Raw genomic sequence first — 13,264 nt, forward strand, 5'->3', positions numbered from 1 at the left:
ATGGTGGTGGGAGGTGTGCGCGATGAAATGGAGAGCCCCCATCCGCGGTACCCTCACACCCCCAGCAGCCTCCACCCCGCTCCCCCACGCACCCATCCACTCGGGACCAGCCACGCGGCCCCAGGGCAGCCCAGCGGGTTTATTATCGGAGGGGACATACAGAACAGCCATGCCAGCCCAGGGCACCGGGCACCCCGGCACAGCCAGGGCTTGGCACAGAAGCGGGGCGGGGGGCCGAACGCAGGGGCTGTGGGTATCCCACAGCAGGATCCATCCCCCCAGAGCTGCCCCACAGCGGGATCCGTCCTCCTGGGGGCTGTAGGTGTCCCACAGCAGGATCCATTCCACCGGGGGCTGTGGGTGCCCCACAACGGGATCCATCCCCTCGGGGACTGGTGGCGGGGACCGAAGGGGATGGCAGGGACAGTGGGAACGGGTCCTTTTGCCCCCTGGTCCATAACGTATATAAATATAGAGGCTGTGTGTATCCATCCTATGTATATATGTACATCGGGGGGCTGTGCCGGGGCGACCGGCGCCCCTGTGGCGACCATCACCGGGGCTCCCGGCCCTTCACTTGAGCCAGGCATCGCTGTAGAGGGAGCGCGCCTTGGCGTGGCGCCGGGACGCGGCGCTGGCGTTGAGGACGGCCACGCTGCGGCGGCTGGAGCTGACCACGTCGGTGACGAAGCCGGCGCAGTCGGAGCAAACGTCGCGCAGGACCGAGCCCTGGGCGTAGATGTGCGGGAATTCCTCCTCCACCCGGCGCCAGCAGGGCCCCGAGAGCGAGCTGCGGCACAGGGCACCCCATCAGCCCCCGCCGGGGAATGAGGAGGGGAGGGGGGCGGAGGAAGGCTCAGGGACTCACTGGAAGGGCTCCCTCCGGCGCAGCGGCACGGCCTTGGGCTGCAGCGAGCCCGGGAGGCTCTCGAAGCCCAGCGCGTAGACGGGGATGTGAGCCAGCTTCTTGGAAGGCATCTTCATCTGCCGGAGGGGCGGGGTGGGACAGGGACAGGGTTGGGATAGGGCACAGAGGGATGGGGATGGATCAGAGATAGGTACACTGACAAGGCAGGACAGGAATGGGACAGGGACACAGTGGCTGACTAGAGCCAGTCCCTTACCTTCAGACTGCAGGTGCTGCAGACAGACCTGGGGACACAGAGAGAGTTGGGTGAGAGGGGCCATTGTGGGGACCCTGCTGCTGCCCTCCCAGCCCTGTGACACAGCACAGCACAGCTCAGTATGGTGCTCACCGCTTGCAGAAGAAACATGATGCGGGCCAGGAGAAGAGAGGGAACTTGGCCCTGCAGCAGCAGCAGATCTGTGGGCAGAGCAGAGTGAGCCAGGGGCAGGCAGGGGCACATGGCCCCCCAGTCCCTCCAGCCCTCCATCCCCATTGCCACCTTCCCCCTCCGCAGGCTGCTGTACAGCTCCTTGCTCTGCAAGAACTTCTCCATCTCAGCCTTGACCAGCACTCTGCGCACGTTGATCATCTCCTCCACAGTCAGGGCCAGGCTCTCCACTGGGTGGCTGAACTCCTGTGAGACAGGGGGGAATATCATCCCAGAATGTGGACCAGGGCATTGGCTGGAGCACCACTGTGCCAGGGCAGAGCCTCTGAACATGGGCAGAGCACCTGGCATAGGCAGAGCATCCCAGGACAGGCAGAGTATCCCCATCATGAGGACCCTCAAGCCACCATGTGCCCTCATGCCAGGCTGCCACATGCCCATAGTCATGCTGGCCTGGTGTCCCCAGCCCCAGAGTTCCCAGCTCATGTTCCCCAGAGCCCACCAGCCAGAGGTGCTTGGAGCTGCTGGCAGGGGCAGTGCTGGATCCATCCTCTGGCCTCTCCTCCACGGCGCCAAGGGCAGCCCTGGGCACTGCTGGGCCCTCTGACAGCGGGTGGCAGCTGGCGGGAACAGAGCCTGCAGGGAGGGACAAGGAGGCCATGGCAAGGATATGTTGCTCAGTGCCACCACTGCTGAAAGGCATGGCACAGACCCCTTGGAGACAGGGACATGGGGACTCCTGGCAGTACCTGAGCGGGGCCGGGGCTCAGGCTGCAGTGGCTCTGGGTCCTGGGGCGCAGCCTGGTCACTCCCCAGCTGGTTCTGCAGCTGTGCCAGGTCCTGCTCTGAGAAGGAGCGATCCCGCTTCAGCGGCACCTCTGTGGCTGGGGAGTCCTCCTCCTGCAAGGCCGTGGGTGCTGCGTCACCCCGGGGACCCTGGTACCCCTGTGTCCCCCCCACCTCCAAGGTCCCCTCTTGCCTCGGAGAGGTTCATCTCCTCCATCTCGGCCAGGGTGGGTGCCTTGAGCAGGACACGTGGCCGCGGGCGGGCGGGCATGACGCTGGCCGGGCACCGGGACAGCTCGAGGCAGGAGCTGGAGGTCAGGCGGTCGGCACAGGCGTGTGGGATGCAGGGCAGGGAGCTGTAACCTGCACAGGGACAGGCTCAGCACCACAGAGATAGGCACACAGATGGCGTGGCACAGCGGGGAGGGGACCCCAGTACCTTTCTGCTCCACAGGCCGGAGCTTCCGCTCCTGCCTGATCTCCTCCAGGATCTTCTCGTGGAGTGTCCTCTGCTTCTGTGGCAGTGGCCGCAGCCGCCGCTCTGATGCCTGCGGGATGCACAGATGGGACCTCAGGTGGTGGCCATGGCTTGGGTATGGCACCCTCAGGGTGGGGATGGCACTCGTGGTACCCACCAACACTGCTATGCCAGGGAGATGTCCCCGTGCTGATGCTCACCTGTTTCAGGGGGGGCCGGGAGCGGATGAAGTCGAGTATGAGCTCATGGGCATCTTTCTTCACCCGGGGGGGAATGTCTCCATCCACCTGGGGAGGGAAGGGGGTCAGTGCCGGGCTGGGGGTGGCAGGATGGAGGGTGGCATGGTGGCCACGCTCACCATGACCTTGCGGAGTTTGTAGTTGCGGGCGCGGATGTCCTGCATGAGCATCTCAAAGGGCGTGAGCTGGTACTCGGTGGGCAGGGGGTTGAACTGCTTCTCCTGCACCTTCTTCAGCTTCACACCGTGCCGCAGCTCCCGCATCAGCTGCACCCACAGCCGGGCCTGGGGGGACACATGGACACAGCGTCAGCACCCACTCATCCCCAGTGTGGCCCCCACGTCCGGCCATGCTGCCATACCCAGTCCGTGTTGCGCAGGTTGCCCAGCTCCGCCGCCGGCCGCTCCTCCTCTTCCTCATCCTCTTTCAGCTTCTGTAGTAGCTGTTGTGGCACAAAACGCTGTCACCCTGCCCCACTGGCACTGAGGGTCTGGCCGGGACTGTGCCATGGGGCTGCAGCACTGAGGTGCACCCCAAAACACCCTGATTCCCAGCCAGCATAGCAGTTTGGGGGAGGGGGTATGGCCAAACACGGGCACCAGCAGCCTCGGTTGGGATGGGCAGAGGGGGCACTGCACTCGCTCCAGTCCCTTGTCCCCGTGGGTGGTTTCCCCAGCAGGGCAGTGGTGCCAGCAGACCCTCAGGCTCACCTCCTTGGCATCGCGGATCTTGGCGAGGAAGGCCATGAGCTCCACGGTCTCTGCGAAGAGGGCGCGGCACACAGCCTGGTAGTGCGCCGGGGCGCCGGCGGGGTCGGCCAGGCGGGCGGCACAGCAGCGCATGGCCTGTCCGAAGGTGCGCACGGAGCGCGGCGGCCCCTCGCCCCCTTCCTCCTCCTCATCCTGCCCCCCATAGCCCTCGTCGGCCGTGGCGCAGCCGCTGTCCTCGGAGTCGCTGTTGGTCATCAGGTCGATGAGCTGCTCCAGGCGCGGGCTCAGCTCCCGCTCCTCGTTCTCGTCCAGCCCCCAGTCCAGCGCCCGGTACACGGCAAAGCCCAGCGACTGCACCATCTGCGGGAGACGGCAGCGGCTGCGGACCGGATGCACTCTGGCACCAGCTCTTCCCGCCCCTCCTTGGTGCTGGGTCTCGTCCCAGGACCTGTGACCCCCGGGCGAGGGGGCCAGGCGGCCATCCCCACCCCACACCGGGCTGTGATGGCAGCCGGGGCAGGTCACCAGCCCCACGTACCTGGGCTTCGGCGGAGGGCGTCAGCAGCGCAGGCAGGTCTGGGGGAGAAGGGCAGAGTCACCACTGGCACCCGTGGCGCCGTGCTGAGTACCCCCCCCAGCATCACCCAGGGGTGTGGTGCCCACCCAGCCCGGCTGTGGGGCTCCCATCCTGAGCAGCTCACATCCTCAGCTTCTCCTTCCCCCGGCTGGGATCCCTTCCCGGGCTTGTCCCATCCTGTCCTGGTCCCAGGGCACGGCTCCATGGGACAGTGGGCACCATGAGACAGTGCACATTTAGCCCTGGTATCGGGCAGTGCTGGCACAGCCTCCCAGAGGGCACATCGTGGGGGCACAGGCACCCGTGTACCCCTCACCTCCGGGGCTGGAGGGAGCTGAGAGCTCTGCACCCACGGGGAGATGCCCCCTGCACCCCTCTGGGATGTGGGCAGTGGCAGTGTGGGCTCCAGCAGCACAGGCACCGGCAGTGTGGGGACTGATAGTGCTGGGACTGGCAGCCACAGCTGGAGCGTGGCACACACGGGAGCCCAGGACATGCTTGTGGGTAGCTTGAACCCTCCTGGCAGCCGCAGGATAAGGAACACGAGTGGCCTCTGCAGTGTCCCTCGGGCTCCTGGCTCCGCTTCCCTCACCATTAGCTCTGCATTGAGCTGATCAATGCGGCAGCCACAAGGATGTGCCAGTCGTGTGCAAGCCAGGATTGGACAGGAAAGGCAGCCCAAGTGATGGCCCTGCCATGGTGCCACACGAGCCCACCAACAAACCATGTCCCGGACTGTGCCTGGCTCCCACTGCAGTGCCAGCCCCTGGGATGCCATCATCACCCTACTGAGCCCGGTGGGTCCCAGTAGCTCCCTCCAGCCACTGGGGCACAGCTGAGGAGGGAATTCCCATAGGACAGGCGTCTGGAGTGGTTCCAGAGGGTGCTGCTGGCTCACCCAGCTCAGATCCAGCCCTGTACCCAGGCTGAGGTGCCAAGCCACATGCCAGGCTGCTGCCACCACCTGCAGTGGCACCTGGAGTGCTCCCAGCCTCAGGCTTCACTGTGAAGGCTTCACTGGTTCATCCCTGGGGAGATGGCTCAGATTGGCACAGAAACAGCCTGGGAGCAAGAGGTGGCACAGTGGCACTGGTAGGTGGCACTGGCAGGTGACACCGGCTCCAGCCCTGCGGTGGCTCAGGGCAGGGCGTGGGGCCATTCTCATGCAGGACCAGTGGAGCCGGTGCGACCACGCCATGCCCAGCTTCCACGGGCACGTGCCGTGCCTGTACGTGTCCCTGCCCTGGGCACGGAGCCACCTGATGCGCCCTGGTGTCTGCTCAGCCACCGGCACTGAGGACACACAGTGAACCTGCAGTGTCCCTGCTCAGTGTAGGCAAAGCCACACAGTGACCCCACGACACCAGGCGCCATCCCTGGTGGCCTCGCTATGGGGCGGGACAGGTGGAGGCATTGGCCACGCTCCAGGTGCTCCTTGTGGCAGCCAGCCTGGTGACACCCTGGAACCGTCACAGCCATGCCTGGCAGTGCAAGCTGCCTGTGGAGGAATGGCCAGGAGGCCAAAGGTCAGGGATGGGGCTGTCCTGTGTGCCACTCCCGGCGTCTGGAGCAGGGGACAAGGCCCCCTGCGCTGCAGCTGCAGGTGACAGGTGCCTGTGGATGTGCCGTGTGGGTGTCCCTGTGTCCATCTCTCTGTCCTTGCTGTGTGTCCTGCAGCCCCACGGTGGGTGCCAGGACCATGCAAACATCCACACCTGGGTCCAGCCTCATTGGTCACCCGGAATGCCCAGTGCTGGTGACCTTGTTGGTGCCAGTGCCAGTACCAGTGCCACACCAGTCCCAAACCCCGAAGTCACCAGCCCACCCCCTCCCCGACGCCCCAGCCCACCCCTTCCACCAATACCGGCAGCGCTGGTGTAAGTCCCCCTTGCCAGGGCCGGGACTTGGGGCTCACCCTCATCCCTGCCGGTGCCGCCTTCCTGCTCCCCGGTGCTGGGACCGGCCCTCTTTCCTGTCCTCACAGTCTCTCCGGTGACACCCTGCATCGTTCCCCTACTGCCGGTGCCTCGGCGCCTGTCCCCCCTCTCTCCGGTGCCACTTCTCCTGCCCATTTGCCGCTCCGGTACCGGTTCTTCCCCACCGGCGCCGGCCCTTCGCGCCGGGGCTGCTGCGGGTGCGCCCCCCGCAGCCGATACCCCCGGTCCCTCCGCGTCCCCGACGCCCGTGCAGCACCCCCTGCCGGTGCCGGTAAGCCCCGGTGCCGATAAGTCCCAGGTCCCCGCTCTTTGTGCTGGTAAGCCCCGATGACCCGGGTCCCGGTGCCGGTAAGTCCCGGTGCCCGTAAACCCCGTACACTGCTCCCGGTCCCAGCTAGCGCCGGTGCCGGTAAATCCCAGTGCGTCGCTCCCGATGCCAGTAAGCCCCGGCGCCGGTAAGTCCCGATATCCCGGATCCCAGGGCTAGTAAGCCCTGGTAAGCTCCAGTGCCATCGTGCCGGTAAGTCCCAGTTCCCCTCTCCTTGTGCTGGTAAGCCCCGGAGAAGGGAAGTCCTGGTGCCGGATCCCAGCGCCGGTAAGCTCCGGTGCCCCGCTCCCGGTGCCTCGCTTTCGGTGTGGGTAAGCCCCGGTGCCCCGCTCCCGGTGTCGGTAAGCCCCGGTAAGCCCCAGTGCCAGTAAGTCCCGGTGTCCCGGGTGTCGGTAAGCCCTGCTAAACCGCGGTAAACACTCGTGCTCCGCTCCCGCGGAGCCGATAATTCCCAATGCCGGCAAACCCTGGTGCCCCGCTCCCGGTGCCCGTAAGCCCCGGTGCCCCGGTGCGCCCCGGTAAGTCCCAGCAAGTCTTGATGCCCCGGTAAACCCCGGTAAGCCCCGGTAAACCCCGGTAAGCCTCGCTTGGCGGTGCCGTCCCGTCACCCCCCCGCGCGGGCGCCGCCCGCTCCCGCCCCCCCCCGGCGGCGGCGGCCCTCACCGTGCGGCGGGGCGGGCAGGCGGAGGGAGCCGTCGGCGCGGAGGCGGATGTCGGCGGTGCGGAGCGGCGCGGGGGCGACGGGGGCGGCGGCGGCGGCGCGGCAGCCCTGGAAGCAGAGTGCCCAGGCCTGCTCCTCGTTCAGCGGCTGCTCGTAGCACTTCAGCACCTCCTCCAGGGACAGCTCCCGCGGCGGCCCCGCGCCCGCCCGCGCCATCGCCCCATCCCGCACCGCCGAGCGCGGGCGGGGCGCGCCGGGCGGGGGAGACGGGGCGGGGCTACGGCAGGCCACGCCCAGATAGACCACGCCCAGTTCGTCTGCCCATCCCGAGCGGCTGGGGAGCGCGGCGGGGGCGGGGTCACGGTGGGGAGGGGAGGGGCGGTGGGGAGAGACCACGCCCCCGCACCGGTACCGGTACCGCCGCAGGCGCCCACCGGGAGAGGCCGCGGCGGCGCCGGAGGGTACCGGGCGGCTCGGGACGGCGCGGGCCGGGCGGTTCGGGACGGTACTGTACAGTAACGGCGCGGTACGGTACAGTGGGGCACGGCACGGCACATCGCGGCACGGTGCGGTGAGCTCGGTACAGTCTGGCACGGCACGGCTCGGCACGGCACAGCGCGGTGTGGCTCAGCTTTGTATGGTGTGACTTGACTCGGTATGGGATGGGGCAGTAGAATGCGGCATGGCACAGCACAGCTCGGTACAGTATGGTATGACTCAGAATGGCACAGCTTGGCACGGCACGACACAGCTCAGCTCGGCATGCCTCAGCAGGGTGCATCACAGATCAGTACCGATGGCAGAGCTCGGCACAGCATGGTTCAGCACAGTACAGAACAGCTCAGTACCAATGGCATGGCTCGGCATGGCGTGGCATGGTGTTCAGCACAGTGTGGCACAGCACAGCTCAGCTCGGCCTGCTCCGGCCCGCCCAGGCTGCCAGGCTGCAGGGCTGGGAGCAGGGAGTGGTTGCACTGGGTGAACTGGGTGCAGAGTGCAGGGTTCAGGGCACACAGCTGGGCACAGCGTGTCCCCAGTGTGGGGTGCAGGGCATGGGACAGGGGGCAGTGCCCGGGATGGGTGCAGGGCCGTGCTGGGTGACACCCCCGAGGGACACCAGACCTGTTCTGTGCCCCAAGAGGAGCAGGGTGACCATGGTGCATGGCTTGACCCCAGCCCTGACTCCTGCCCCATGTAGCCCACATGCCACATGTGGGGCAGTGCACACAGGGACATGATGGCCTTGGGACCAGGGTCACCTGGGGACACAGGAATGGCAGGAGCACAGGATGCCAGTGCCCACAGGGACTCCTACCACAAGGGACCTGCCCTGCGGGGTGCTGGGGGAGCCCCAGGGCAACCAGCTGGGATGAGGAGCTGGCACAGGGAAGGGGCGAAGCTGGGACAGGAAAACTCCCTGGAGAGAAAGGCAAGAACTCCAGATATTGGAGTATGGTTTGGGTATGGCCAGGAGCAGCAGGAGCTGGTTGAAGGTGCCAGAATGAGATGGCATTGTCATGGGAGACATGACAATGTCATGGAAGACTTATTGTCTCTAGAGAGACAATATCCCATGGGAATATGGTGTGGGGGGTTGGCATCCTGCAGCCACTGGGAAAGTCTAACATGAGGGCAGTTTCACCTCTGGGCACAAGCTGGTCCCTTCAGACACACAGGGAGGGCAGGATTGTCCTGACAGAGCAGAAAGGACAACCAGTGCATGCAAAAGGTCAGAGGGAGCAAATGAACACTCTTGTCATGATGAGCTTCCCATTTCCATGATGGAAGGAGAATAAAACCCTGTCTCAGCTCCATTAACCAATGCACATAAACTGGGATCAATCCCGGAGCCGTGCTGGCAGGGCTGGGACAAGGATGGAACTGACACACAGTTGCTTATCAATCCCACATGGCCAAAGAGATGCTCCAGGGCTGGAGACATCCAGCAAAGAGCCTGGGATGGAAGAGAAAAGCCCTTCAGTGCCCATCCCAGAGAGCATGGACAGTGCCAGCTCCATCTTTGGGGAAGAAAATGGGAGAACAGAGCTGGAATAGTGAGAAATGCAGCCCAGCGTGGGGGTTGGGAAGGGGCAGAAGGGATACAGGTGATCCAAGGTATCCATGCATCTCCGGCAATGCTCAAACCACCACGGCCAGGAGGGAGCTTGTTGCAGGGAGTTAGGAGCACAGTGCCAGCTTCACCTCCAGCTGGATCCACACGGCATCCCGCACAGCTCCAGCCCCCGAAGCAGCTCGTGGCTGCAGCTCCGACATCTGGGTCTGAATCGAGAGGTTTGAACGCCCCGTTTGCCCTGTAATCAGCCGATTTGGAGCCTGCTTGGGAAGCGACTTTCCGGGAGGAAAGCCGCCCGTGCTACCCGCCGGAGCAGGGCCTTGCCGTGCCGTGCCGTGCCGTGCCGTGCCGTGCCGTGCCGTGCCGAGTGCCAGCTTTCCAGCGCCTCCGGACACAGCCGGGCGGCACCGTCGGGGATGGGAGCGGGAGGACGTGCGGCGTTTGAAGGAAAACCCACCCTGCAGGATTCACGGGAAGGCATTTGCATGAGAAAGCACGGAGCCCTTTGCTTTGGGTAAATCTGTAATTAATATGGAATCGTGGTGTAATTAAAAGCTACCGGCATGGAAAACTCAAACAGAAGCCAAGCGTGTGTGTGTGGATGAGGGAAATAGAAATAAACATGAAAGAAATAGGGGGAAAAGAAAGATGAAGAGTTGGGGTAATGGTGTCAGAACACGATGGGAGGATTGGAATTCCTGGCTCCTTCAGTGTGGAAGCAGGATAAGGCACGAAGCTGGGATGGAGAGCAGAGCCCTTCCCCAGCCACCAGCAGCAGGGCTGTGCCCCTGTTTCCTTGTGGATAATCCACTCCCGTGGGTTTCAGCTCTCATATGCAAAATAATTCTTTACAAAGCCACAGGAACCTGCGATGAGCACATGGAGCACCTTTGGGGTGGATGTGCCTCTCCTGCTTTCCCTCCATGCTGCAATAAACTAGGAACATGGAAGGAGGAAGCATTTTAGTGGGCAGTTTGCTCCTGCTGTGTGCTGGCCACTGATATGGCTGGAGTTTGAGGGCTGTAACTCTGAGGGACACCCTGGGGACCTTGGGGACACCATGAGGGCCTCAAGGTCACCCTTGGAAACATCCTGGAGAGCTTGATGACATTGCAAGGACCTTAGGAACACCCTTGGGGACCCTGTGAATAAACTCCAAGAGTACTCTGGAACACCAGGCTCCCAGTCAGATGCCTGCTGGGGCCAGTTGAAATGGGGGAACCCAAAATCTGGGGTTGCCACAAACATTGCAGTAGCATCAGGGGTTAAAACGACTCCAGAATGTGACTTTGGCTAGGATTCCCAGACTCGGTGCCGTGGGGTCTCTCCTCAGCCTCAGTTCTCCCCGGCTCCTGGCATCATGTGCTGCTGACTCACACACTGCTGGGGCCAGCGCTGCAATAAACCATCCCACAGCCAATCCCAGCAGGAGCTGCTGCCCGGTGGTGGACACCCTGGGGGGTTCGTCTTTCCATAAAGAATCACCACTGCCGCCCCAAGACGTGGTGGCCAACAGCAGTGGTTCATCGTCAGGAAGGATCAAATCAGAGGGAAAAGTCCCTCTGGGAATTCTACTCTGCTTCCCGTGAAATGCTGCAGCCATTCAGCGCTTAGAGAGAGCTGAGGAGAAAGAGGAAGAGGGGTTTTGGAATGCTGGGACAAGGGGAATGGCTTCCCAGGGCCGGAGGGCAGGGATAGATGGGGTGTTGGGAAGGAATTGTTCCCTGTGAGGATGGGGAGACCCTGGCACAGGGTGCCCAGGGCAGCTGTGGCTGTTCCATCCCTGGAAAGCCAGATTGGAATAACTTGGGATAGTGGAAGATGTCCCTGCCCATGGCAGGGTGTGGAACGAGATGAGCTTAAGATCCCTTCCAGCACAAACCATTCCCTTCCAATCCAATCCATTCCGTCATTCCATTATTTATTTCCCCAGCAATGCTGGCGATTCTTCCCTTTGGGAATTCCAGCCACTCCTGTCCCCTTCCCTGGCTGGGATCGGGGTCAGCAGCATTCTCACCGCTCAGAACAGCCAGGATCGGAGCTCCCCACCCTGTCCCACACCCTCTGCAGCTCACAGCCAGCGCGGAGCTCACCCTGCCCGACCCTCCGTGTCACCTCCGCCGACCCGCCCGCCGCCCTTCCCAACATGGCAGCTCCCACCTCCGCCACTACCAACATGGCGGCAGGAGGCGTGACCACGCCTCTCCTCCAGCCAATGGGCAGAGGCGGCGGGGTGGGCGCGACGAGAGTCCCGCGTCCCTTCTAGCCAATGGGCAAGGAGGGCTCGGCCGGCGGTAGCCAATGGCGGCGCGGCTTGGCGTGGCGGGAAGCGGCGGCCCGCGATGGCGGGCGCGGGCGGGAGGAGCTGGCGGGACCTGCTCGGTACGTGCGGGCTGCGGCGGCCCGGGCGAGCTCCGCGCCGGGAGCTCCCCACGGGGACAGCGAGGGGACGGGGGGCGCGAATGTCCCCTCTCTAGCCTCATACACCCCTTTCCTCTACCTGCATACAGCCCCTCTCTGCCCCCATGTCCCGCTCCATTCACCACCCTCTGCCTTCCTCACAGGCCCCGTGCCCTGGCACTCGCCCTCTGCCCTCACACACCCCCTGTCCCTGCCTCGTGTCCCCCGTACGTTCTCCTCACTGCCCCGCTCTGCCCTCACCCGCCAGCAGCAGGGAGCGGGCGGTGCTCTAGGGTGCCCTGGGAACTCGCTGCTCACAAACCCTAACTCCTCAGCAGGGAGAGCCAGGAAAAGGAAAAGCCCCTTTGGGAGCGCGGCGGAGCTCCGGGAAGCAGCTCTGCGGCTGCTGGATCGCCACCAGAACCTGAGTGACCTCCTGCTGGAGGTACGATGGGCACGGCTCAGGGGGTCATGGTCTGGCTGGGATGGTGGGAGATCCCAGCTGGACATGTGTCCACCAGCTGTGGGGTCCGTGTCCCAGGAACAGAGTTTGCCATGATACATGGGAGGAAAAACCAACGCTGTAGTAGTAAGATGAAGTTTAAAAGTCTGTGTTGCAGAAATGAGATTATATTATCCCTTTTTCCTCAATGTTTTACTTTTACACAATAAAAATGGTTAAGCGTGGTTTGGAGTTGGGACAAAGGGAAATCCAGCATGTTTTCCTTCGAGTCAGAACTGGCTTCTTGTGAACCTAGCAAAAAAAATGAGGAGAGACTTGAGTTTTCTCTGAAATACCACCCGCTCCTGACTGACATGACTGTCTTCATGACAGCCTTACCTTGAGCCACTGTTGTGACTTGGCCACATTCCCCTGTCCTCACACACTTTTGATTTTACATCTATGACAGATAATGCAAATATCTCCCACAGTTCAGGATCTTTCTTTCTCTAGAGAATATTTCCATTTACAAAAAGAAAAAGGGGATTTAACTAGAAAATGATCCAGCATTTGGATATGTTTCATCAAATATTTATGGCCTCGTGGCTCTGCAGAAAGGACTTGAAAGACAGGGATTATAGAAATGCTGGCTCCTGGTGCTGCTGCTGTGTGGTCCCTGGGGATGAGTAACTTTGACCTGTATCTTCTTTCTTCTGCATAAAATGACAATAACTATAGATATCTCTCTTTTAAGGTGCCATGAAGTGTGTACTTTTCCATTCCCATGTGGGAGCTCCATGTTAATTTCACTTCAGTTGCTCCAGCAGTGCAGGAATAGGTTTGTAAATATGTGTGACAACCATATAAGAATTTTATAGTTTTATTTGGTTTCCAGGTGGGAGATTCAGCCAAGCCAGGTGTGCAGGATGGGGCAGAGCACCAGGGAGTGTCATCAGAGTCATTTATAGGTGAGCATCTACCGGGCCAGATGTGGGGAGGAACTCCTCCTCAATATGGAATTTTTGCCTTTAAGTGCAACCCCAGCTTGACTTTCTTTTCATTGTTCTGATCTTGTTTCTTCCTTGCCTGGTGATGACAGTTTTCTGCTTTGCTGTTTTGGTTAGTCTCTGTTCTGCAGGATCAGGCCTCAAAACTGGGTGTGCCCACAAAGACCTTGGCAGCCAAAAATGCCATAGCCAACATGGAGCAGATCTGCCGGGATTCTGCCAGCTCCCCACTGCTGAACTCAGACCAGAGAGTAAGGGGAAAGCTTTGTCTTTTATTTATCAACAAAACAGCAGTGTTAGGTTTGGCTTTAAGCCCAGTTTGTTTTCTGA

General features: G+C 62.3%; 2 protein-coding genes across 4 annotated transcripts in view; one reads left to right on the forward strand and one right to left on the reverse strand.

Annotated features, from left to right (window-relative positions):
* Positions 1-119: 119 nt before the first annotated feature.
* On the reverse strand, positions 120-7,482 carry SPIRE2 (spire type actin nucleation factor 2). 2 transcript variants are annotated; one of them, XM_085071317.1, is made up of 15 exons: positions 7,014-7,482; positions 4,047-4,084; positions 3,509-3,868; positions 3,160-3,240; positions 2,918-3,082; positions 2,760-2,846; positions 2,521-2,629; positions 2,275-2,444; positions 2,045-2,195; positions 1,798-1,931; positions 1,407-1,541; positions 1,257-1,324; positions 1,125-1,152; positions 869-984; positions 120-790 (listed from the first exon to the last, which is right to left on the reverse strand). In XM_085071317.1, exons 1-15 carry the CDS (start codon positions 7,225-7,227, stop codon positions 574-576), a joined length of 2,073 nt encoding a protein of 690 aa, XP_084927443.1. In that variant the 5' UTR covers positions 7,228-7,482; the 3' UTR covers positions 120-573. The 2 variants fall into 2 exon arrangements, with proteins under 2 accessions (XP_084927443.1, XP_084927442.1); XM_085071316.1 differs by lacking the exon at positions 7,014-7,482 and adding an exon at positions 6,001-6,939.
* A 3,905-nt stretch (positions 7,483-11,387) lies between these two features.
* Positions 11,388-13,264, forward strand: part of FANCA (FA complementation group A) — a 32,308-nt gene continuing 30,431 nt past the window's right edge. The window contains exons 1-4 of one of the 2 annotated variants that reach the window (XM_085071318.1): positions 11,388-11,467; positions 11,821-11,930; positions 12,823-12,895; positions 13,052-13,185. In XM_085071318.1, the coding sequence (XP_084927444.1) occupies positions 11,428-11,467; positions 11,821-11,930; positions 12,823-12,895; positions 13,052-13,185 (357 nt within the window). In that variant the 5' untranslated portion in view covers positions 11,388-11,427. The remainder of the gene's footprint in view (positions 11,468-11,820; positions 11,931-12,822; positions 12,896-13,051; positions 13,186-13,264) is intronic. The other variant, XM_085071319.1, reaches the window with a different exon arrangement.

The sequence above is a fragment of the Lichenostomus cassidix genome, chromosome 11 (assembly GCF_008360975.1).
Source record: "Lichenostomus cassidix isolate B80296 chromosome 11, HeHo_3.0, whole genome shotgun sequence".
Taxonomy (NCBI): domain Eukaryota; kingdom Metazoa; phylum Chordata; class Aves; order Passeriformes; family Meliphagidae; genus Lichenostomus; species Lichenostomus cassidix.

What these genes read in the sequence shown, in the direction of transcription:
- SPIRE2 (XM_085071317.1), bottom strand. Translation starts at nt 7,227, where the DNA reads ATGGCGCGGGCGGGCGCGGGGCCGCCGCGGGAGCTGTCCCTGGAGGAG. An exon ending in CCTGCCCGCCCCGCCGCACG is followed by an intron (nt 4,085 to 7,013) that starts GTGAGGGCCGCC and finishes CTTCTCCCCCAG; the next exon opens with ACCTGCCTGCGCTGCTGACG. An exon ending in GCTCCAAGCACCTCTGGCTG is followed by an intron (nt 1,542 to 1,797) that starts GTGGGCTCTGGG and finishes CCTGTCTCACAG; the next exon opens with GAGTTCAGCCACCCAGTGGA.